At 41.3% G+C, this 23620-nt stretch overlaps 1 protein-coding gene across 1 annotated transcript in view; it reads right to left on the bottom strand.

Moving 5' to 3' along the window:
* hpse2 (heparanase 2) overlaps nucleotides 1-23620 on the bottom strand; it is a 174616-nt gene that overhangs the window by 53512 nt on the left and 97484 nt on the right. The window contains exons 4-5 of the mRNA XM_034185268.1: nucleotides 15186-15359; nucleotides 3803-3974 (exon numbers count right to left, since the gene is read on the bottom strand). Of these exons, the coding sequence (XP_034041159.1) occupies nucleotides 3803-3974; nucleotides 15186-15359 (346 nt within the window). The remainder of the gene's footprint in view (nucleotides 1-3802; nucleotides 3975-15185; nucleotides 15360-23620) is intronic.

Raw genomic sequence — 23620 nt, 5'->3', positions numbered from 1 at the left:
CAGGACGTCGTGAGAGAACAGAGAAGTTTCAGAAGAAGTCGGTTTCAGCATTTTATCCGGATATTCCACTGTTAAAGGAGATTTTTTTTAATGAAAGACGTGCGGACGGGTCCGCGCGTCAGACGCAGCCGACGCGGCGCAGCGGCACAGGAAAAACACCTCCGTGTTGATAACCATTTGTAAAATCCAGGCGGCTTTTGATGGCTTTCAGTGGAGTGAGTATATGAGAAATTGTTTATCAGCTGGAGATGTTCCAACTTGTCCTCAAGGCTTCCAACAGAGGTGTTTTTCCTGTGGCGGAGCGTCGCGGCGGCTGCGAGCCGACGCTGCAATCCGCCCGCATGTCTTTCATTAAAAAAATCTCCTTTAACAGTGGAATATCCGGATAAAATGCTGAAACCGACTTCTTCTGAAACTTCTCTGTTCTCTCACGACGTCCTGGATCAATAGAGCCTGAAATGTGGAGGTTTTAAGCTTGAAACAGGCTGATGACGCCGCCTGAGAGCGCTGCGCGACGTCTCGCACCGTGAAAAGTCCTTAAAGCGACAGAATCACCAGCTGTTAAAATTTTCACTGAAAACCAGCTTAATTTTTCGAACCATGTCCACTTCGATGTGTCTCACAGGTTTAGAAAAAATTTTGATCAAACAAAGCGCCAGTTTCTCAGCAACTTCTCAGACAAAGGAATTCCGACGAGGGGCTGGACGACTCCTCCCACAAGGAGTGCTCACAGGCGAATGACGTCACCGACAGGCGTGGAAAAACTCACGCATGCGCACGAGGGTTCAAGCATGTCTGACGTAAAAACATATGAATGAAATCCATATAGTTTTTGAAAAAAATAAAAAGGACCTATACTTTACGGACAGACCTCGTAGACTGCATTGATGTATCTTTTTTCATTTGAATAAGAAGCTTAAAGCTCTTAACAGTGATGCCTCGCATTCACCACCCATTTGCGCACACACTCACACACAATGTCAGGGTGCTGCCATGTAAGGTACTCAACTGCACACTGGCAGCAATTTGGGGAATAAGGACCTTGCCCGAGGGCCCTTACTGATTTTCCAGCTTGACATGGGTTTGAACTAAGGATCCTCTGGCCTCAAACCCACCACTTACCCACTAGACCATCACCTCCTCAGTAGGCAGCACTTTGTTGCGTAACCTCATTTTTATGTAACTGCACTTGCTTTCTGGAGCAGTTCAATGCACACTCCAAAAAGCACGCCAGCCCCACCCACTGACCAAAAAAAAGCAGGGTTATCCCAGTCTACCTTTTAGTAGACTCATCCAACAAACACAAACTCAACCCATACACAATCCCTCCCACTGCCTGTCCTCATCCTCCTGATTGTTTGCATCTGTGCGCATGTAACTGCCGAGTCAACTTGATCCAAATCACTCCTTATTTGGGGGTAAATTGCTCGTCAGATCCGCGTCTCTAAATATCATATCACAGAAACACAACTTTTGCTCGCTCTGGCATGTTTAGTCTGTGGAGCAGCCCAGTGTCTACTCCATCTAAAGTTCCCGAGAGCAGCGGAGTCTGCCAAATGAAAGAACCACCCCCCTCGTAAGAGTGTCAAACACACAGGAATCACTCTGTCGTTAAATGCGACACCCATGACCTACGGACCTCTTCTCTTCTCGCCACCCGTCTTCTCCATCCTGCCTCTAAAAGCCTTCTCGGTTCAATCCGCTTAGGCGATAAACTGCGCGTCCTTGCACAAGTGTGCACACACAAACGCGTACGCTGTTTAATTCAGGGCTAAATATGAACTGTCAGTACTACACAAGATAAACAGCAGTCCCTTGCGGTTTCATTGATGTGAGTAACTCCGCTACACGGTGGAGGGAAACCCGTATCAAATTATTCTCCTCTTATCCAACTACCTGTCAAACTGTCTCGCAGAGAGGAGCTGGAGCCAGTTTCAAGCCAAGATATATTGAGACATTAAATGAGAGGAGAAGCGTGCGTGTGCTTGTGTGTGTGTGCGTGCGTGCACACTTGTGTATGAAAGGGGCTTGAAAACGATGTACTTTGCACACAGCAGTTTAACTTTACGGGCTGGTTTGTTTAAAATGGATCCTGTTTTCTGTTTGTTTTACAGTGTTCATTAAACTCAAAAGGTATACGTTGTTCTTCCACCGCTCATAATCTGCTTGTTACCTGCACTTAAAAAGGACCTTAAATCACCTGTGACAGATTAAGCGAGAGTTGATTACAGCTTCTGCTCAGTTCAGACGTGTTATTTACTGCTCAGATTTATTGGTCAGGACTCTTTCTATACTTAAATTTTACAAGAAGTATATCAGCATTTCGTATGTGTTAATTTCAGTTGTGGTGCCCAGCAATAGCTACGTTCACATTACTGTGTGAACTGACCAAAAACTTTTTTTTAACTTATTTATTTGGTTATTTTTGCGCTTGCATGTGATAGAAATCTGGGCCTCATTTACCGGAAACAATCACTCTTCAAAGTTCAGAGTGTTTTTATGAGTTTCTACAGTCTTTTATTTATTTATTTGTTTGTTTACACTGGGATCTAAAAGCGGCTTGTAACAGCAAATGCACGCACATGCTAATTGGTTTGAAAAGTTCGCTGTCCGTGGTGCTGATAAGACATGGAGTAAATATTAAAGTTATGTGGTGTTTTTTAATTGAGCATCAGATGTGTTGCACATTTAAAAGATCAAAAGTAACAACACATACAGTAGATGTTGTACACATAGAAATGTTTGAAAACCTTCATCTGAATTCATTGTGTAAACGGAGCTTTATATGTGGTGTACAGTTGGGGCTTTCAGCGTGTATTTGTGTTGGTTTTTTTAATAGTTAGTTTTTGCATGTAACTGACAGTGACTTTAAGAAAATTTCCCTTTTATTGCTGATATTTGAGGTACAAATTAAGCCTCACATCAGGTAATATATGCTTAATAAATTTATAGTTTCATACTAGACATTATTCCCTTCACCATTTCAGGATTAAAGCTACGTGTTGGCTATTTAAAAAAAACATATATAACAGATTGAAGAAAATAAAAATAATAAAACATTGTGTCAGATAAAAGTAGTGCCCTTTGACTCTCAAAGTGACTTCTGCAAGTGTGTCGCACTTTATACCTGCGTTGTTCAAAATTTTAATTTTTTTCCAGAAAAGGTGAATTTGATCCTCTTGTCAATAATATTATATAAACTTTGTTTGAATGCTTTTATAGTGGAGTGAATCAAAATTCTTTTCATGACTTCAATAGTAAAATATTAAAAGGGACAATTCCTTAAATATTAGTGTAACCTTTTTTTCTTCGTACATGATGGACAGACAGATGTACTTATACCCTGACCCTGCTGAGTACGATGGGTATGACAGAGCTCTTTGCTAAGGAAATACTGCATATAAAAACTGTGCTGCAGAATTCGCCATATGAACATAATTTAGACAGATATTGTGTGAGAGACCCGTGAGAACAGTTGGTGGAGCTTCTACAGGAGAGGAGGCGGAATTCGGCAGGTGGGACATTGAGCCGCCACGTTATCAATCAGGTGACACTTTATTTAGGCTGACGCAGTATAACTGGAGCTGAGATCCCGAAACCTGCAGAGTGGAAATCCATAAACACAGAATACTTCTGCAAAGTGTGCCTCAGTGTGTGTGTGTGTGTTTTAACCAGTAAAGCTCTGTAAAAGTCACAAACACCTGGAACACACTTTCCAGTACCTTCCTCTTATTCCAGCAGGATAACCGAACAAGGAATGGAATGAGACCCGATCAGTGTTTTATGGTACATGCTGACTCACCCATCGAGCAGCACAATGGCGTTCTTCCGGGGACGTCCTGCATTTGGACCGTAGAGTTGCGCTCGGTGATAGTAGCGCACTGATTGCAGGAGGGTTCGTAGCTTGGTGTAGTCCTGAGCCAGCTGTGTGCTGTTGACTGTACGACCCACCATGCTGCGGTAAGCATTGGGCTCTGGGAAGAAGAGATACAGTACACTGAGCCAGAGAGATAGAGTTTATACAAGCAACAGTGCGGAGATGCAAGAGAATTCTGTCTGTTGTTGTTGTAGTCTGATCTTACTCTCCTAGAGAGTATCCAACAGCCCAGAGAAAAAGAGATAATTGGGCAGTTCGCAGTAATACAGACAGATGGACTCAATGTCAGAGGAATGATCCAGGCACACAGGGTGGCCTTGTAAAATCACTGAAACAAAGAATGAGAGGGATGGTTTTCACAAAAAGAGGGAAACTAAACTTCTGCAGACGTGGTGCTGTTTAACTGGCATTAACAAGCATCGCATTGGGTGCTCAATGTCCTGCCAAGTTGCTGACGACTGAAATAGAACATGTGTGCTTCTCCGTGGAAACACACTGAAATAGTATTTGTTAGATATGACAGACTGAGGCAAGATATTATAATAAGCATTCAAATACTCAAGGTGTTACATTAAAAAAATACAAAGCAATAACTCTACATGCAGTAGCCATGATACTTGTATAAATGTTCCACTGCAAGAAACTGATGAGCTATAGCCAGAACTGAAAAATCAAGCTTCCCATATTAGAATGCAAATTTAGGCAAATATCATAGCTCATGTTGTAACATACAGTCCACATGAGGTAACCATCAGATATATCATAGCATCACTCGTGTTGTAACATATAGTCCACATGAGGTACGTCTCGTGTAAATATTTCCTAATAAGCACTGGTGAGATATAACCAAAACAAAACAAGCTTCACTTCATTATTGTGCACAAGAATAATAATGCACCATCTACCCAACATGAGGTACCCATGATGTGAAGTTGAACTTTCCAGTAATAAACGTTGGTAAGATACAGCAGAACTCAAACATCAAGCTCCCTCCAAATTCCTGCAACCACAACTGTGACACCCATGTTGCACCGTTCATTTAATTAAATTTATTTCTTTTATATAGCGCCAAATCACAACAAAGTTGCCTCAAAGCACTTCACACAAGCAAAGTCTAACCTTACCAACCCCTAGAGCAAGCACACAGGCGACAGTGATAAGGAAAAACTCCCTCTAATTTTTTTTAGGAAGAAACCTCAAGCAGACCAGACTCAGAGGGGTGACCCTCTGTTTAGACCATGCTAGTGACACAATAGACAATACGAATATACAGGAAATTTTGGGAGTCCAAGCTGGTGCACAGGATGGGAGGTCTGCAAAAGAAGACACCCACTCCCATCTCTGGATGGAGCCACACCTCAAACAGAGAGAGAAAAAAAAAACAGAATCAGGCATCAGAAAGACAACAAATACAGTATAATTTGTCTGCATTAAGCAAAAAGAACAGTAGAAATGCTAAGATGATCGCCAGCCACTAGCCCTAAGCTTCACTAAAAGACCCAGACGTTGGATAAAGTTGAAGCCGCAGCCCGCTCTGTTTACTAATAAAATGAATTTAGGGTAGAAAGCATATTCTAATCAAATTTGTTCTGCAAATCTGATTAATCATGTGAGATTTCAGACCATAAAATATAGAGTTGACGGTGGCAAAATATTCAATCTTTTCACATTTGATGTATAACTCCGTGCCCTGACCGCGTTGCTGTGCAGGTGTAAATATGAATTCTGTCCACTGCTAAAAGCTGGTGAGAGCTAGCTATACCTCAAATGTTAAGGCCAAATCCTTACTGTGCAAATTCCTGCAAACATAGCAGTTACACGCCCATTGCAGCATCTACTCAACATGAGATACCCATGATGTGAATGTGATATTGCTAATTCCATTGCTAAAAGCTGATGAGATACAGCCATAGATCAAACATTAAGCTCCCATCATGAATATGCAAATTCCTGCAAACGTAATGGTGACACGCATGTTGCACCACCTACTCAACATGAGGTATCCATAATGCAAATAGGAAGTTTGCATTGCCAAAAGATGGTGAGATATAGCCAGATATCAAACATTAAGCTCCTTTCATTAGTATGCAAATTCCTACAGTGACACCGTTGCACCGTCTACTCCACATGAGGTGTCCATATTGAAAATAATAACTTCCTGTTGCCAAGAACTTGTGAGACACAGCCAGAATTAAAAACAAAAGCGACAATGATGTAACACATACTGCACATGAGGTTACCACAATAAAAATATAAACTTTCCACTCCTATGTATACTTGTGCCATTTAGCCAGACATCACAAATTAAGCTGCCGTCATTAATGTGCAAATTCATGCAAATCTAAAGCAACACTGATGCCATAACATGTTCTCACCATAGTGTTACAATAATGTGAATGTAATTGTTCTACTGTCAAGCATATTCATGTGCAAATTTCTACCGTTTTCAAAGCAACACTCATGACCTAAAATCTGCTCCATATGAGGCACCAGTAATGAAAATATCACCTTCCCTCATTCAGTAGTACAGAGATATTAATGGTTCCCCACATTAGTACATAAATCTATACGTTATGGGAGATACAAATCATTGTTATCTTTGTATAAAAGTTTCATTTTGTCTGTTCAGTGTGTTTGCCACAGTCCTCAGATCTATAATGAAACACAGACTTCAAAAGGATTTTTTTTTTCAGTCAGCCTTCACAAACGCACTCTGTATTTCTTGGAATATAAATGTGGATTATTATTTTTGTTACGGTTCAATTCCTCACTGACATCTTCAAATGGTCCAGTCAGTGGATTTTGTACGGTACTTACAGGCTTAGATTGAAGTAAAAAAAAATATCACTGGAAGCTTTAATGCAGATGCAATAAAAGAAAGTATGAAATGATGTGCAGCAGTGCCCACAGGGCTCCATGTGCACTGCTGTTACTGATGTGTGGGATGACATAAGGCCTCGGAAATCCTTTCATCCCTGAATAATCCATCAATTTAACCCTTAAATGGCTTGATGCAAATCTATAGTTCATTCTTGAAATAGTGTCTCACTCAAAATTGAATTTCTAATGAAAAAAGTGCTTCCTTCACAATGTAAAATTAGTCTGATTTGTTTGTGTAAATGGCAAACTTGATTTATCATTCTTGCATGTTTTCAGATTAAAAAAAAATCTATTGCAGGGTGTGTGAGTGTAGCAAAGGTATTTTAGTACCCCTACATGTAGTTTCAAACCGTCACCTTGTAGGCCTATGGTAAATGTTGATTTGACTTTCACAATAATCTTCACGTCATGACTTCAGACTCAGATGTGACCATTTTAATCATTTCCTTGATAAAGGAACCTTATGATCTCAGATGTCAAGAATCCGATCATGACAACCTTTAAGGTGCGTGTTCTATAGCTTGTAGTCCAAGTGTGTTTGGGGCGTGTCCAACTTCCCTTTGCTCTTACAACCCCTGGCAAAAATTATGGCATCACCGGCCTCGGAGGATGTTCATTCAGTTGTTTAATTTTGTAGAAAAAAAGCAGATCACAGACATGACACAAAACTAAAGTCATTTCAAATGGCAACTTTCTGGCTTTAAGAAACACTATAAGAAATCAGGAAAAAAAATTTTGTGGCAGTCAGTAACGGTTACTTTTTTAGACCAAGCAGAGGGAAAAAAATATGGAAGCCATCTCCCCAGTGCCTTTACCTGACATGCAGCCCCATATCATCAATGACTGTGGAAATTTACATGTTCTCTTCAGGCAGTCATCTTTATGAATCACATTGGAACTGCACCAAACAAAAGTTCCAGCATCATCACCTTGCCCAATGCAGATTCGAGATTCATCACTGAATATGACTTTCATCCAGTCATCCACAGTCCACGATTGCTTGTCCTTAGCCCACTGTGACCTTGTTTTTTTCTGTTTAGGTGTTAATGATGGCTCTCGTTTAGCTTTTCTGTATGTAAATCCCATTTCCTTTAGGCGGTTTCTTACAGTTCGGTCACAGACGTTGACTCCAGTTTCCTCCAGTTTCCTCCCATTCGTTCCTCATTTGTTTTGTTGTGCATTTTCGATTTTTGAGACATACTGCTTTAACTTTTCTGTCTTGACGCTTTAATGTCTTCCTTGGTCTACCAGTATGTTTGCCTTTAACAACCTTCCCATGTTGTTTGTATTTGGTCCAGAGTTTAGACACAGCTGACTGTGAACAACCAACATCTTTTGCAACATTGCGTGATGATTTACCCTCTTTTAAGAGTTTGATAATCCTCTCCTTTGTTTCAATTGACATCTCTCGTGTGGGAGCCATGATTCATGTCAGTCCACTTGGTGCAACAGCTCTCCAAGGTGTGATCACTCCTTTTTAGATGCAGACTAACGAGAAGATCTGATTTGATGCAGGTGTTAGTTTTGGGGATGAAAATTTACAGGGTAATTCCATAATTTATTCCTCAGAATTGAGTGAGTCCATATTTTTTTCCCTCTGCTTGGTCTAAAAAAGTAACCGTTACTGACTGCCACAATTTTTTTCTTGATTTCTTATAGTGTTTCTTAAAGCCAGAAAGTTGCCATTTGAAATGACTTTAGTTTTGTGTCAAGTCTGTGATCTGCTTTTTTTCTACAAAATTAAACAACTGAATGAACATCCTCCGAGGCCGGTGAGTCCATAATTATTGCCAGGGGTTGTATACAGCATGTAATCTGAGCGCAAAGGAAATTCTAGGATTTAAGGCACTTAATAAATAAAAAAACAGGTGTACTTTGAGTGTAATATCAAACATCCCAGTCAGCAAGTCACTGAATATTGTGCCATACAAACAGCAGAAGAAATACATGTGCTTGACTTTAGACCAGGTGATTGGTGGTCTATGGTGGCAGGCACATTCTTTTACATTGCTTTAGTAGTGCACCTGACCACGCCTTATTTTAAAACCAACATGTCCATTTTGTACACAGATTTAAACATCATGAACACTTGGCATGAAAAAGACAACTGCATTAGTTGGAAATTAGCAGTGGCACATGTTGTAGATTGTGCTGGTTCTAAGACAGAGTCCTGAAGCTGACCTCCAGTTTCACATTAATGTGTATGTGAATTCAATTCACTTATCACACAACATTTAAGGCAGCATTATTTTGAATGTGGAAGTTAGAAATATAGTACATGGTATAACGACAACAATGACAAGAAGCAACAGTGGCCTTGCGGGCCACCAGACCTACCTTGGAGGAAAAGAAAATGACAGGATAAAGGACAAACCACATGCAACTTCAACCACACCTGCTCCAAATTTCCATCATGCATGAAAGGATAAAAATTTCCCCTGTGACAATTACAGACATGTCCAGCAGATGGCAGTGTTCAGTAGGTGGCAGACAGGTATATGGGAACAAAGTTGCTTTGTGGATTGAGCTGGTGCATTAAAGGTGTGCCGCTGCTGGGTATTTTTAAGATTTTACTCATAAAAATAATTTTTCTCTGGCACCACAATAATTTTTTTATTAACCTTTAAATAAGGGATTCATAATATGACAATGCCAATATGATAAAATTTTGTGCTGTCTGGAAACAATCAATAATTAATTCTCCAAAGGGAAAAAAAAATTCAAGCGAACAAACAGCCATGAACTACATTCAATAGTGACCACAGCGACGTCACAGATCACACGGGGGCTTCTCCCGACTTGCACAAGGGATGCTGGGAAGCACACAGTAACAGCCAATAAGACTAGAAAAAGGCAGCATGACTTCAGCTGGTTGCTTGTTTGAATAAAATAAACCAATATGCCAGAAAATGCTCTCTAACAGCTTATTTCTGTATAAATCTAATATGTTTCTCATATATTTTGTAAACGTTAGTGAGACATAAACAATTCTAAATCTGAAAATGCTGTTTTTGAAACCAGATAACACCTCTGAAGTGATTTACAAGGCATCTTATGGATGTTAGCGTGCACACCCTGTGTATGTCCATCACACAAGGTCAAAGGTAATTTCAAAAGTTCATTTCTATGTTCTCTTCATTAAAATGAGCTGTAATTTTGCAACGTTTAAAAAAATAAGATTACATTATAATACTTGGATTTCAGTAGAAACTAAATTTTGTGAGTTTTGTGAAATTTGAAAGGCTTTAATGTTCACTAAATTTTAATAAGTTTCTGCCCATTATAAAACAGTTTAACTTGAAGTGTTAGACGTAAAAATAATTTTCTTATTTTAATGAGGGAACAACTGGCAGCTGCGGCTACCAGAATAATTCACTTAAAAAAATAAAATAAATTAAAACAGTAAAATAAATAAATTAAATTAAATGAAATGCAAATGCAATTTGCCTTTACTGAGCAACCTGTAAATTTCAGATTGTAAAATTGTTGAAATCCACAAGAAAATAAATTACATTTTATCTCGGTAAATCCAACAGCCTTTTATTCTGTTGAATTAACATGATAATGTTGCTTTAAAATTAGTTACTTCTGTAAAACTGTAACACAGCTGCTGCTTATTGTATGTCTATTCACATTCAATGAGATTTCATCAGTGTTCTATCATTTTGCCAGGGGTCACTGGGGGAGGTTTGGTATGGGATCCACATGTCGATTTGGCTTTTCTAACAATTCCACCTGTACAAGGGGAAAGGGGCAGGAGTGGCCTTGAACTGGGGATATTCTGTTTGGGATATAAGAGCATGAACCACTTGCACCATCAAATACACTGAGAATGTGCCTGAAAATCTAATGAATGGCACATCACATGGTCCTGTACCTTCTTACCCATCTGTTTTAGCCCGCTGATAGCACCCACTCAATTCTAAAGATATTTTTCAATTTTTTTCAATATTAACACACTTGTGCTACATTTGTAAAGAATAGTCTGTCAATATGAAGCATTCTGAAAAATATCTTCTGTTTATCTGCTATATGTCAGTAGGCTAAAACATGAGTTACAGTAAGCTGACTGATATGTTTGTGCATTGCACAATCACATGCACGCAGTTTGTGCATTTGCATTCTAAAAATAATGTCCCCGGTTCAAGGCCGACCATACCATGTTCTCTTTGTGCAGTTGGAGTTGCATTAGGAAAAACCACTGATTCCCATTCCCATGATCCCCATTCCAAACCTCCCGTGGTGACCCTGAGTCAAATGGCAGAAGTCCTAAAGAAAGATTACTGATTGTAAGTCAATGAATAATAAGCAACAACTGCATATACATTTTATAGAAGCACTTACGGACAGCATGGCATCTTAGTGGGTAGCACTGTTGCCTCACAGCAAGAAGGCTGTGGGATTGCTTTCCACCTGGGGCCTTTATGTGTAGAGGTTTACGTGTTGTTTGCGTGGGTTCCCTCTTCATCCCACATCCAAAAGACATGCATATTAGGTGAATTGGGTACTTTAAATTGACTATAGATGCTATTGTGTTAACAAACCAGTAGGAATGGAATCATATCTATCTATCAAATCAAATAAATCAATTTTATTTATATAGCGCCAAATCACAACAAACAGTTGCCCCAAGGTGCTTTATATTGTAAGGCAAAGCCATACAATAATTACGGAAAAATCCCAACGGTCAAAACGACCCCCTGTGAGCAAGCACTTGGCGACAGTGGGAAGGAAAAACTCCCTTTTAACAGGAAGAAACCTCCAGCAGAACCAGGCTCAGGGAGGGGCAGTCTTCTGCTGGGACTGGTTGGGGCTGAGGGAGAGAACCAGGAAAAAGACATGCTGTGGAAGAGAGCAGAGATCAATCACTAATGATTAAATGCAGAGTGGTGCATACAGAGCAAAAAGAGAAAGAAACACTCAGTGCATCATGGGAACCCCCCAGCAGTCTAAGTCTATAGCAGCATAACTAAGGGATGGTTCAGGGTTACCTGATCCAGCCCTAACTATAAGCTTTAGCAAAAAGGAAAGTTTTAAGCCTAATCTTAAAAGTAGAGAGGGTGTCTGTCTCCCTGATCCGAATTGGGAGCTGGTTCCACAGGAGAGGAGCCTGAAAGCCGAAGGCTCTGCCTCCCATTCTACTCTTACAAACCCTAGGAACTACAAGTAAGCCTGCAGTCTGAGAGCGAAGCACTCTATTGGGGTGATATGGTACTATGAGGTCCCTAAGATAAGATGGGACCTGATTATTCAAAACCTTATAAGTAAGAAGAAGAATTTTAAATTCTATTCTAGAATTAACAGGAAGCCAATGAAGAGAGGCCAATATGGGTGAGATATGCTCTCTCCTTCTAGTCCCTGTCAGTACTCTAGCTGCAGCATTTTGAATGAACTGAAGGCTTTTCAGGGAACTTTTAGGACAACCTGATAATAATGAATTATAATAGTCCAGCCTAGAGGAAATAAATGCATGAATTAGTTTTTCAGAATCACTCTGAGACAAGACCTTTCTAATTTTACAGATATTGCGCAAATGCAAAAAAGCAGTCCTACATATTTGTTTAATATGCGCATCGAATGACATATCCTGATCAAAAATGACTCTAAGATTTCTCACAGTATTACTAGAGGTCAGGGTAATGCCATCCAGAGTAAGGATATGGTTAGACACCATGTTTCTAAGATTTGTGGGGCCAAGTACAATAACTTCACTTTTATCTGAGTTTAAAAGCAGGAAATTAGAGGTCATCCATGTCTTTATGTCTGTAAGACAATCCTGCAGTTTAGCTAATTGGTGTGTGTCCTCTGGCTTCATGGATAGATAAAGCTGGGTATCATCTGCGTAACAATGAAAATTTAAACAATGCTGTCTAATAATACTGCCTAAGGGAAGCATGTATAAAGTGAATAAAATTGGTCCTAGCACAGAACCTTGTGGAACTCCATAATTAACCTTAGTCTGTGAAGAAGATTCCCCATTTACATGAACAAATTGTAATCTATTAGATAAATATGATTCAAACCACCGCAGCGCAGTGCCTTTAATACCTATGGCATGCTCTAATCTCTGAATAATATTTTATGGTCAACAGTATCAAAAGCAGCACTGAGATCTAACAGAACAAGCACAGAGATGAGTCCACTGTCTGAGGCCATAAGAAGATCATTTGTAACCTTCACTAATGCTGTTTCTGTACTATGATGAATTCTAAAACCTGACTGAAACTCTTCAAATAGACCATTCCTCTGCAGATGATCAATTAGCTGTTTTACAACTACCCTTTCAAGAATTTTTGAGAGAAAAGGAAGGTTGGAGATTGGCCTATAATTAGCTAAGATAGCTGGGTCAAGTGATGGCTTTTTAAGTAATGGTTTAATTACTGCCACCTTAAAAGCCTGTGGTACATAGCCAACTAATAAAGATAGATTGATCATATTTAAGATCGAAGCATTAATTAATGGTAGGGCTTCCTTGAGCAGCCTGGTAGGAATGGGGTCTAATAGACATGTTGATGGTTTGGAGGAAGTAACTAATGAAAATAACTCAGACAGAACAATCGGAGAGAAAGAGTCTAACCAAATACCGGCATCACTGAAAGCAGCCAAAGATAACGATATGTCTTTGGGATCTATCTATCTATCTATCTATTACAATTTACAACATACAATCCTAGGAGCTAATAATATCTACTGCTATAAGCAACAGGTTTGTTGTTGTGACCTACAGCAGCCTGTACCCAAGGTTCTTGAAATATAGCAATATCTCCACCTGGTGGACATTTACCATCATGAAGGTAAAACAGAATTTCACCAAGACCTCTTGTTAATATTTCCATGTATGGTTGAGTACACTCTTACTTAGCATCCTCTTACTTTGAAATGACCAAAACAGTAAAACAGACTTTTTTCCATTTATATAATATGTCATGCTTATTCAGCTCCTACCAATGTTCATCATGAAAATGAACAAAAATAGACAGATGGTGTATAAAATTAAAAAAATTACCCCCACCCCCCACCTGTACACTTACTGATGGGGGGTGGGGGTAACCATTGCTGCTTGTTGCACCTCCCCCGGTCCCTATGGATCAGCTGCAGGATCATCAGTCAGGAACCACCATTCACCAATGTTTTACTCCTTTAATCCTGGTGGTGGAGCAGTGACAGGAATGTCTCCCTGTCACCCCCTGCAGCTGATAGATGTTATCCCTCTGCAGCTGTTTTCTTGGTTAGGTGTTCTTCCCCCAGCTCTTCCTCCTCAACCACATCCAAAAGCTACCTTTCTCCGCCTCCTCTGCCAGTTCCTTTGTTGCCTTCTGTAATTTTCCGCCATTCACTCCTGTGTCCCTCAGGAGGCGTGTGGTTGACAGTCCCACAAATCTGCAGTTTCCAACCTCTACTGGTTAGATGGTGGTCTTCCAACCAGCCTCTCTGCAATCAGCAGCCAGCTCTGAGTACTTGACCCTCTTTCGCTCAAAGGTAGCCTCAATACCTTCCTCAGTTGGTACCGTGAGCTCAATGAGGAGCATAGATTTTACTTTGGTAGACCACACAACTATGTCAGGGTGGAGAGAAGTGGTGGTAATCTCAACAGGGAACTGGAGCTGCCTGCCAAGGTCAACCCTCATGTTCCACTCCTGGACAGAGGAGAAAGGCCTTATTGTTTCTCTTAGCTTGGTGTTACTTCTTCCCCACCTTTCAAGACAAAGGTGATGTGGCCTTCTGGTGATGATGGTCCTTTGCTGCCCTGTCGACGCCCCTCCAGCACCTCGGCTATCTTTCTCAGGACCTGGTCATGGTGCCGTCTGTAGCGCCCCTGTGACAGCGTGTTCTTGCAGCCTGAGAGGATGTCCTGGAGGCTTGCATTGGGAGCTTTGCAGAGTGAGCAGTGTTCCTCATTTCCAAACCACTGGGGAAGGTTTATGAAATGTTCTGTTGTATTTTGTAAGACCTCCCTCTTCCTTTAGAACTTCCTCCAACCTGAGCAGCTTTTATGTCCTTTCATAGAAATATATCCTCTTATATGCTTCATAGACAGACAAGCAGTATGGTACGGTAACATTGTGGTAAATATATCTCAGGTAAGCAGTTCTCAAAAACTGAGTGAACATGCAAGAAGCGAATGAATGAGGGAAGCCACAAAGACACTTGTGACAGTTATTGGCTGTGACTGGAGAAAATGTGCACAGTGCAACATTTGTATGTTGCATCACGTTACACAGCTTGATGTTGGAGTGGAACAGAGAAAGATTTTCTTAAAGAGAACACATGAAATTTCAGCTCCAGTTTCCCAGAACACGTGATACGTAAGCTTAGATTTGATTTGTTATCTTGTATTGAAATCCTCCAGGCAGAAGACTAAAAACACTTTCATACAGTATGCTACCGTCACATTCTTTAGTAGTGTGTGTTGTGTTGCAATACTAACCGTTGCCCAGCTCCCAGGAGATGTTGTACTTCTTTCCAGCGCCATACTTCAGAAGGCTCAGGGTGGTCGAGGTGTTCCAGGAGTTGTCTGGGTTCCTGTGCAGAGCGTTGAGCCCCAGGATCAGATGCAGACCAGCACAGTCAGCAAAGTTGTAGAGTTTGTCTAAAGACCTGGCTGGGAGAAACCCACAAAGCAGTTGTAACTTTGATTCTTTTTATGCAGGTTGGTATCACCAAAGCAACATGACTGGGACCAACTAGAAGTGTGAACAAATCATCTGAAATAGCTGTGAAAGCATATTTAAATTTTAAACCACAGTAAAAAGATGGTAAAAAGCTGTGTTAAATACAAAGTAAAGATTATGCATGATTGCGGATATAGCTTCAGGTGAAGGGGAATGGAGGATGTTTCGACTTAATTAGGTGTGCCAAAGACATGCCCCACTAGGGAAGTCTGGGGCATAGGCTTCTGCCTGCATTCTAAGGCAATCTGAGAAGCTCAATACTGACTCTCTAGTCACCATTTAATTTTTCTTATTATAAACACTGGAAATCTTCTGAAGACAGTGACTGCAGTCAAATGAGCTGAACGGTGCACTGCAGTAGAGGGGTGCATGTCCTGCAGGACCCAATGCAAATCTTACGGGAGCGGGAGGTCAGAACTTTGCTGCAGGTAGGAGCGGGTGGCTAAAAATAAACACTGTGGGAACAGAAGCAACAAGATGATTCAGTCAACAAAGGAGAATAGTGTAAAGTATGTGTGTCCACACGCTACTTTCATCTTAAATAATTTAACAGGAGCAGTGGACATTACAGGAGCGAACAGAAAGAGACACAGCAGAGCACAGCGAGCCGGAACTGTCACATAAAACTGTCTTTAAACTGAAAGCAACCAAATAGTAACGCTATTCCTGATCAGTGCATCAAAAGACATACAGGCCAGGGATTCAACAAAACAAACAATCCCATGAATTTCTTTATTAATAGCCGAAATGACATATTTTCTCTCGCGAGATGGGAGAATACACAAATTCAATGCATCTCTATTATTGTGCGCTCAGCGTTTGGCTGGTGTGGGCTGGACTGGACACACCCATTGCGGGAGCGGGCGGGACTGTAACACACATGCTGCAGGTACAGGCGGGAATGGTCAGAATTTCAGCGGGAGTGGGCGGGACAAAGAATATAGTCCCACGCAGGGCCCTACACTGCAGTAACTAATTCTGCTGTCTTCAGCGCTCATCAATTAGCCTTTGTTTATGCAAGCCCTGGCCATATTTTATCACATATTTGGTTAGTTGCTCAACCCTCCTCTAGATCCACCAGTGATTGAGTAGTTGCTGTGCATGTAGCATGGTGTTACACTGCCATTTCATGCTGCCTAGAAAGTTATCAAAAAGGCTCCAAAATATAATGAATATAGACAATTAGTGTCAGCCAACAGAATACAAATGTCCAATGCCATTACCTTTGCCAACTGTCGGAGGAATGTTGTCAACATACTTTCTCCACATCTAGCCTGAATTAAAACTTTACACTTAAAAACTTGATTGTACATGTACTGAAAACAATAAATCACAACACTGCAGAAATATTCTGACCATTTGGATTCAGACAGAATGTGGTAAATGGACTGCATTTATATAGCATTTTACAGTGATGGTTCACATTCACCCATTCACACACACCAGTGTTTGGGTGCTGCCACGCAAGACCCTCCACTGCACACAGGGAGCAACATGGGAATTAAGGACCAAGCCCAAGAGTCCTCATTGATTTTTCTGGTCTGACGGGGATTTGAACAAGCCCAAGGGGGTGGTGGCCAAGTTGTCAGTGCATTTGTTTCCAGTGTGGAAGGTTCCTGGTTCACGGCCATCCCTGCCCATTCTTCACACAATGTGGGGTTGCATCAGGAAGGGCATCCAGTGTAAAACCAACACACATCAACATGTCCACCTCAGATCTGCTGTGGTGACCCTGAGTGAAACAAGTGAAAAGCCAAAGGGATTTACTATTGGGGTGGTGGCCAAGTGGTTAAGTGAGCTTGTTTCCAGTGCAGAAGGGTCCCTGGTCAAACCCAACCCCTGCCCATTCTCCATATAATATGGAGTTGCATTAGGAAGGGTATCCAGCATAAAATCTGTGAAAAATCAACATGCAGCTCCACCTTGGACCTGCTGTGGCAACACTGACTGAAAACAAGGAAGGAGCCAAAGGGACTTACTATCTTCTGGTCACAAGCCCACCGATTAGTGGCTGCTTAATCTCTCCATCCTCAGAGGACTGTAAACTAGGTGGGATTCTGGCCTCTGTACTCTTATTTCAATCACAGATCAAACACATCCCATAACCTGTCTTTTATCACCTTAAGTACATCTCTAGACTACACCCATCACTCTCCAACTCCACAGTTGAAACCTTCATTCATGCATTCATCACATCCTTCCTGGACTACTACAATGGTATCCTATTTGGTCTGCCAAAAAAAGAAGAAGCTGCAAACAAGCTGTAGTATGTGCAGAACTCAGCTGCTAGAGGTATCACCTGCACTCAGTCTTGGCACCACATCACTCCCACACTTATAAGCTTTCACTAGCTCCTCGTTATGTCCTAGATCTCCTACAAAGTCCTCCTCCTCACCTTCAAATTCCTCTGTGCCCTTGCACCCAAGTAGCTATTGGACCTTCTCCTCCCCTACACCCTATCCTAGACTCTGCGATCCACAGACACGGTACTTGTCTCAAGGTCTGATTGCCAGGTTCTGCCAGGTTCTGGCAACACTGTGCAAGTAAAATTCTAAACTCAATCTGGCAACACTGCTCTCCACCCTCCACAACAAACTGTGACCCTTTGTGCCTTCAGTACTGCTGCCCCAACTCTCTGGAACTTACGCCCCCCCCAAACCACCACCAAAAAAAAAAAAAAAAATACAACAAAACCCTGCAATACCCCGTCTGTGGAAATCTTTAAAACACTGTTGAAATTTCACCTCTTTGGCCTGTTAACTCTAAAACATCTTACTTCCTTGAAAGGTATTTTATGAAGCCAAGATATTATTATTAATGATCCTTGATTGTGGCGTATCATTAGCGTGTTGGTCTTCCTTTGAATGCGTCACCGTTCTCATTCCTGTAGGATACGATGTCTAACTGCCACAGACCTTTTTGTAGGGTCCCAAATCAGGCAACCAGAATCTAAACAGATCTAAACCAGTTTGGAACGAGCAGCAGCAGAATATCTATGAAGTTTATGGACGTATTGTAAATGCTGGATATTTGGATGGATACTTACAAGCGACTACAGGGATACACCATGCAATCAGTCACTGTGTGCCGGGCGCTGTTGGTGTACATGTGTCCGTTTGCACAGATGGCAGCAGAGTTTCTGTCTCCAGCAGTGAGAAAGCAGACAGACTGATTTTCTCATCATGACCTCCTGTGGACATAGATTTTTTTTTTTTTTTTTAACCAGCAGCCACAGTGCCGTACTGTTCTTTTAGCACATGACTGCTCACTCACCTTTGTGTCTGCTGTCTCCATCAGAGCGCTTTACTGTCACCGCAGGCTGTCAGGAGGTGGACAGGGCGGGGACGGCAGCCTAACGCTGATGCTGCTGGCATATGGCGAGAATGCCAAAAAGTGTTTGTTGTTACTTCTTTGTGTGACTCCAGGCTACTTCTGGATACCTCTGGTTCTTGTTTTGAAATCTGATCGGTTCAGAGTCATTCCATTAATATAAATGTTACCGTGACCTCTGACTCTCACTTACCAGGGTCAAAGGGAAACATATGAGGACTGCGGAGTGTGCTGGTCTGTTTTATTTATTTATTTTTTTGCTGTAGATTTTGACCTTTAGCCGTGGGTTTGGCACTATCAGACTGTGGATTAAATTTTGAAATGAAGGACAGATCGGGAATGCTCTCTGTCTCTGATATTCTGACAGTTAATAAATGGATGTGAGCGATACACATCTATGGCTTTAATGTGAGTTTGCGCACACTTGGAAATCGAAGCACTGTTGAGTTACACTTGAGATCAGAAGCATTTTTTAAATTCAGCATTTATTTCCATGGTTGTGCATAAACCACAAAGCAAATAGAAAGAACAGAGAGATTGCACACTGCACATGGCATCAATTCCTTCCAGCATCTATAAGAAAAAGCCTGAAAGCATTGAGTGACAATAATTTTAGTGCATGCAGCGCTCTTCTGAGCACATTTCTCCTGAGTATTTGTCCTCCAGCTCATTAATAACACCAATAACACTATTATCATAACAGTGATTATCATAACTCCTTCCCTCTGTGGTTAAATCAGACTGGTGTCTGCTGTTGAAGCAGGGTTGAGGGTAACTGGGCAAAGAAAGTAGCGCCAGATGTGGCTGTCAGGAAGAGTGATTCCAGACTTTTCCTCACCTGAGATCTGAGCACAAAGTGATCAGCGTTGCCCTGAAGCACTGCAACCCTCTGGTCACTGCACGCAGACATCATGAAAACATTGTGAGCTGGATCAAAATGCTTTTTTTTTTTAAACAGCTAAGCCTAAGAGCAGCATGAACTATCAAATTAATATTTAATGAAAGGCATCGGAGGGGCGATGCATACTATGCATATGCACATAGTACCTTGATGTCGAGGCAGTGGCAAGCTTTGTAAGATTACCGTAATACCACTCATACCTTCTGACTACAAGTGCTTTGCCATAGAGATGACAAAAAACAAACTAAAACGTAAAAGAAGACGTCAATCTAATTTCTGCAATATTTTCATCAGCCATCGTGGGAGACGGTTTGTCATGAATTTGTGACCTACTGCTATACTAACACCAAGATCCACAACTCAAGCCAGCACCCAGTGTCTGATGGCAAAAAACACAAAAATCTAAACCACGGGCTTCACCAAGATGTTTAACAATGATTCAAGAACAAATACTAGCATAGAGAACAAGAAGACAAGTTTTTATACTATTATAAAAGCAGTATTTTAGTATTATAAATGTATATTATATAATATATTATACTAAGATTGTCTTTCAATTTCAATTTATTTTCATTTACATAGTGCCAAACAGTGCTTAATTTGTAAAGTGGGAGGTTCCAGAGCGCAGAGGATGGGTGGCTCCGGTGCACAAAAAAAAGAAGGGCGGGGAGGGGTGCTTGCGAACAACGCTGTGCGCCACACCGAAAATAAACTGGGCATGTATTGTAGGCCTAATAACACTAGTCACACCAAATCCGGATAGAGTACAAATTCCTGTTTAATGATGTACAGTGGTCCCTCGTTTATCGCAGGAGTTACGTTCTAAAAATAACCCACAATAAACAAAATCCGCGAAGTAGTCAGCGCTATTTTTTACACTTATTATAGATGTTTTAAGGCTGTAAAACCCCTCACTACACACTTTTCTCAAACAGGCATTAACATTTTCCCACTTTTCTCTCCTGTGTCAACACTCTCTTTTTTCTTCTGTGCGAGAAGATTATAAACAGACACACACAGAACACAATGCGCGTGCTCTCCCTTCGCTCACTGCCTCCGGAGGTAAGGATGCGGGACCCACAAAAAATCCAAGTCCTCTCTCAGTGGCCAAGGAGCTCTGCGGCTACGGTCAACATCCGGATCAAAACAGCGAGCGTAGCCTCTGGACCTGTTGCCAGATTTGGCGCAATTTCGCACAGCAGACAGGAGGGTGGTGTGAGTGGCAGTGAGAGCAATCGCGGTGATTTTTTTTTTTTATATTTTGTTAGTCCAGAGAGGTGGCGGATCACCGGATCCAGAATAAATAGCTGGCAGAGCCAATGTCAGAGGTTCCGGAGCACGCGTCTGAGGTTCGGGAGCACGCTCCGGCTTGCTCCCCCTCAACTTAAGCCCTGGCGCCAAATCACAACAAGGCTGCCTCAAGGCGCTTCACACAAGTAAGGTTGGTAAGTACCTTACCAACCCCCAGAGCAACAGTGGTAAGGAAAAAGTCCCTCTGTGGAAGAAACCTCAAGCAGACCAGACTCAAAGGGGTGACCCTCTGCTTGGGCTATGCTACAGACACAAATTACAAAACAATTCACAAAACAAACATACAGGAAATGTTGCTGGTGCACAGGATGGTTTCCGGAACTGACACCACACCCATCTCTGGATGGAGCCGCACCTCAAACAGAGAGAAAAGAAAAAAGCAGAATCCAGCATCAGAAAGACAACAAATACAGAATAATTTGTCAGCATTAAGCAACAAGAAGAGACAAATGCATGAATCAGGGTCTCAGCCAGTGTTTAAGTGTAGATAGAAGGTTAAATATGAATGAATGGATGGATCTACTGTATTTGACATCAGCGTTAAGAAGCCAGGAAGCCAGAGGTAACCCCTTAAATTCATGATTCTAAGACTACTATAGCCCAAATATTACTGGTGGAACCATCTGCTGGTTTGACTGTAGGCAGCTGTTGCATAGAATACTGGAGAGCTGGTGGTACTTTTGTACTGTGAATTATTTCAGTAACTTGGCTCCTTTGTAGAACTCAAACATTTTTGCCAAGCAACCTGGAACGATTTTAGTTTCTGAAATTCATTTGCAGAATCATATTTTTGCCCATTTTTAGGAGGCAGGCACTCTGTGATGACAGACTTGAAAACTTGTGGAAAAAAATCTGATATATCAAATAAAAAAAATATAAAAAAAATCACAATATAATGAAAGCTACAAACTTGTAATCCAAGATAGACTTGTATTTGTTTTTTTACAGATTATAACGTCACCAACTGCTCTCTACAGGTTTGAATCCACTCAAATGACTTCTACAATATTTCATCTGATAAATGTGTCACAAACTGATCAATACTATTTTCACTTGTAGGGTGGGTGATGGTGGTGTGTGTAGAATAATCTGTAGGACCCTCAGTATCTTAGACTCCTGCCAATAGAACAAAGTGAACCAGTACTATATGAGCAATCATGACAGTTTTTAAAAAATGAAGAAAAAAAATATATAAATACAGATACCGTTCTTGAAATAAGATGCACCTCACGTCAACAGGACCTGAGAGATACAAGTCGTGATTTTAAAAATGGAAAGTTTGGGGTATTGAATCAAATTGAACCATTGGTTCAGGAAAAAGATTTGATACAACTTGCCACAGTGACATCTAGTGGCCACATGCATAGGCCATTTGAAAATAATCCAACATTAACGTATTCTCTTATTTTGTGCGCAGTTCTGTATAAACTTTGTATCTATTTTTGAATGTGTTTTGAATTTACATTAAAGCTTGTATTTCAGTTTGAATTTGCAGAGCGTTTGTGCAAATGCTTTTTTTCCGTTTTGATGTTGCTGTCACTTGGAATTGCCAAATCTATCACAACTGCCCTTTTCTGCTCCTTGTCATTCACCACTACATCTGGTTGGCTGGCTAGCATCTGTTTGTCAGTCTGGAACGTCAACCACCTTAACTCAGCAGTTTTCAACGACCTTTGGTGGATTTTTGTATCTCCAGTCTGTCTTTTGAGAGATGTTCCTGTACACCATCTCAGCTTCTTCATTGTGCCTCTCTGCATATGCTGTCCCAGCTTGAATATTGTACCCTGATACCATGTGGTGGACTGTCTCAGGGGTGCTTTTGCACATTCTGCACCCCCGGTCCTGTCTGTCAAAGTAGACCCCTGCCTCTAAGGACCTCGTGTTCTGGGCCTGGTTTTGTGTTGAACACAGCCTCAACCTTTGCTAGCTATTAGTCAGATTTCTTGATTTCAGCCACCCTGTCTTTATGTCGGTGGTCCAGTCTTCCATGACATCTCCTTTTCTCCCTCACTAACCTCTGTACTCAGGGATTTTTGTCCCTGAGGGACAGTATTGTACTCCTAGATTGCACAGCGGCTTTGACACACATTACTCCTTACTCCCCACCCGTACTGTGAGCTGGACTTTGGGTGGACCCCTCTATACACTGTGAGAAGGTTACCTGTGTGACATCTACCTGTGCCTGAGGTCACCTTGTTAATGAAGGCAAAAGCATATGTTTTGGTGTCTTGGATCTTTGTAACTATTTGCTAACACCAACCAGCCTTCCATTGTTGTGAAGAGGCAGGTTATTGGCACGTAGCTCCATGGCATTGTACCCTTATGCCCTGTTATAACAAATGATTCATTTGTGTTGCAAGGTGCTCATGGAATGCTGTTAACATGTTCAGGCATTAGACATGGATCATGTTAGGTCCTGGTGCTGTTTGTCTATTGATGCTTGAGAGACATAGTTGAATATGTGCTGTATATCAAGTTAGGTCTAGGACCATGCACTGGTGCCAAGCATCACTGAATCAGCCTGGATTCTAGATCTGGATCCACAGTCAGGTGAAATGCAGGTGTCCCCTTTGTCGTCTCCACCTGCACCTCCTCAATACTGAGGCACTTACGTATTAGAGCCTATACAGTCTAAGGTTGGATCTTGCC

The sequence above is a fragment of the Thalassophryne amazonica genome, chromosome 13, assembly GCF_902500255.1.
Source record: "Thalassophryne amazonica chromosome 13, fThaAma1.1, whole genome shotgun sequence".
Lineage (NCBI taxonomy): Eukaryota > Metazoa > Chordata > Actinopteri > Batrachoidiformes > Batrachoididae > Thalassophryne > Thalassophryne amazonica.
Note: the sequence above shows the minus strand (reverse complement) of the source record. Positions and strands in the feature narration are given on the sequence as shown.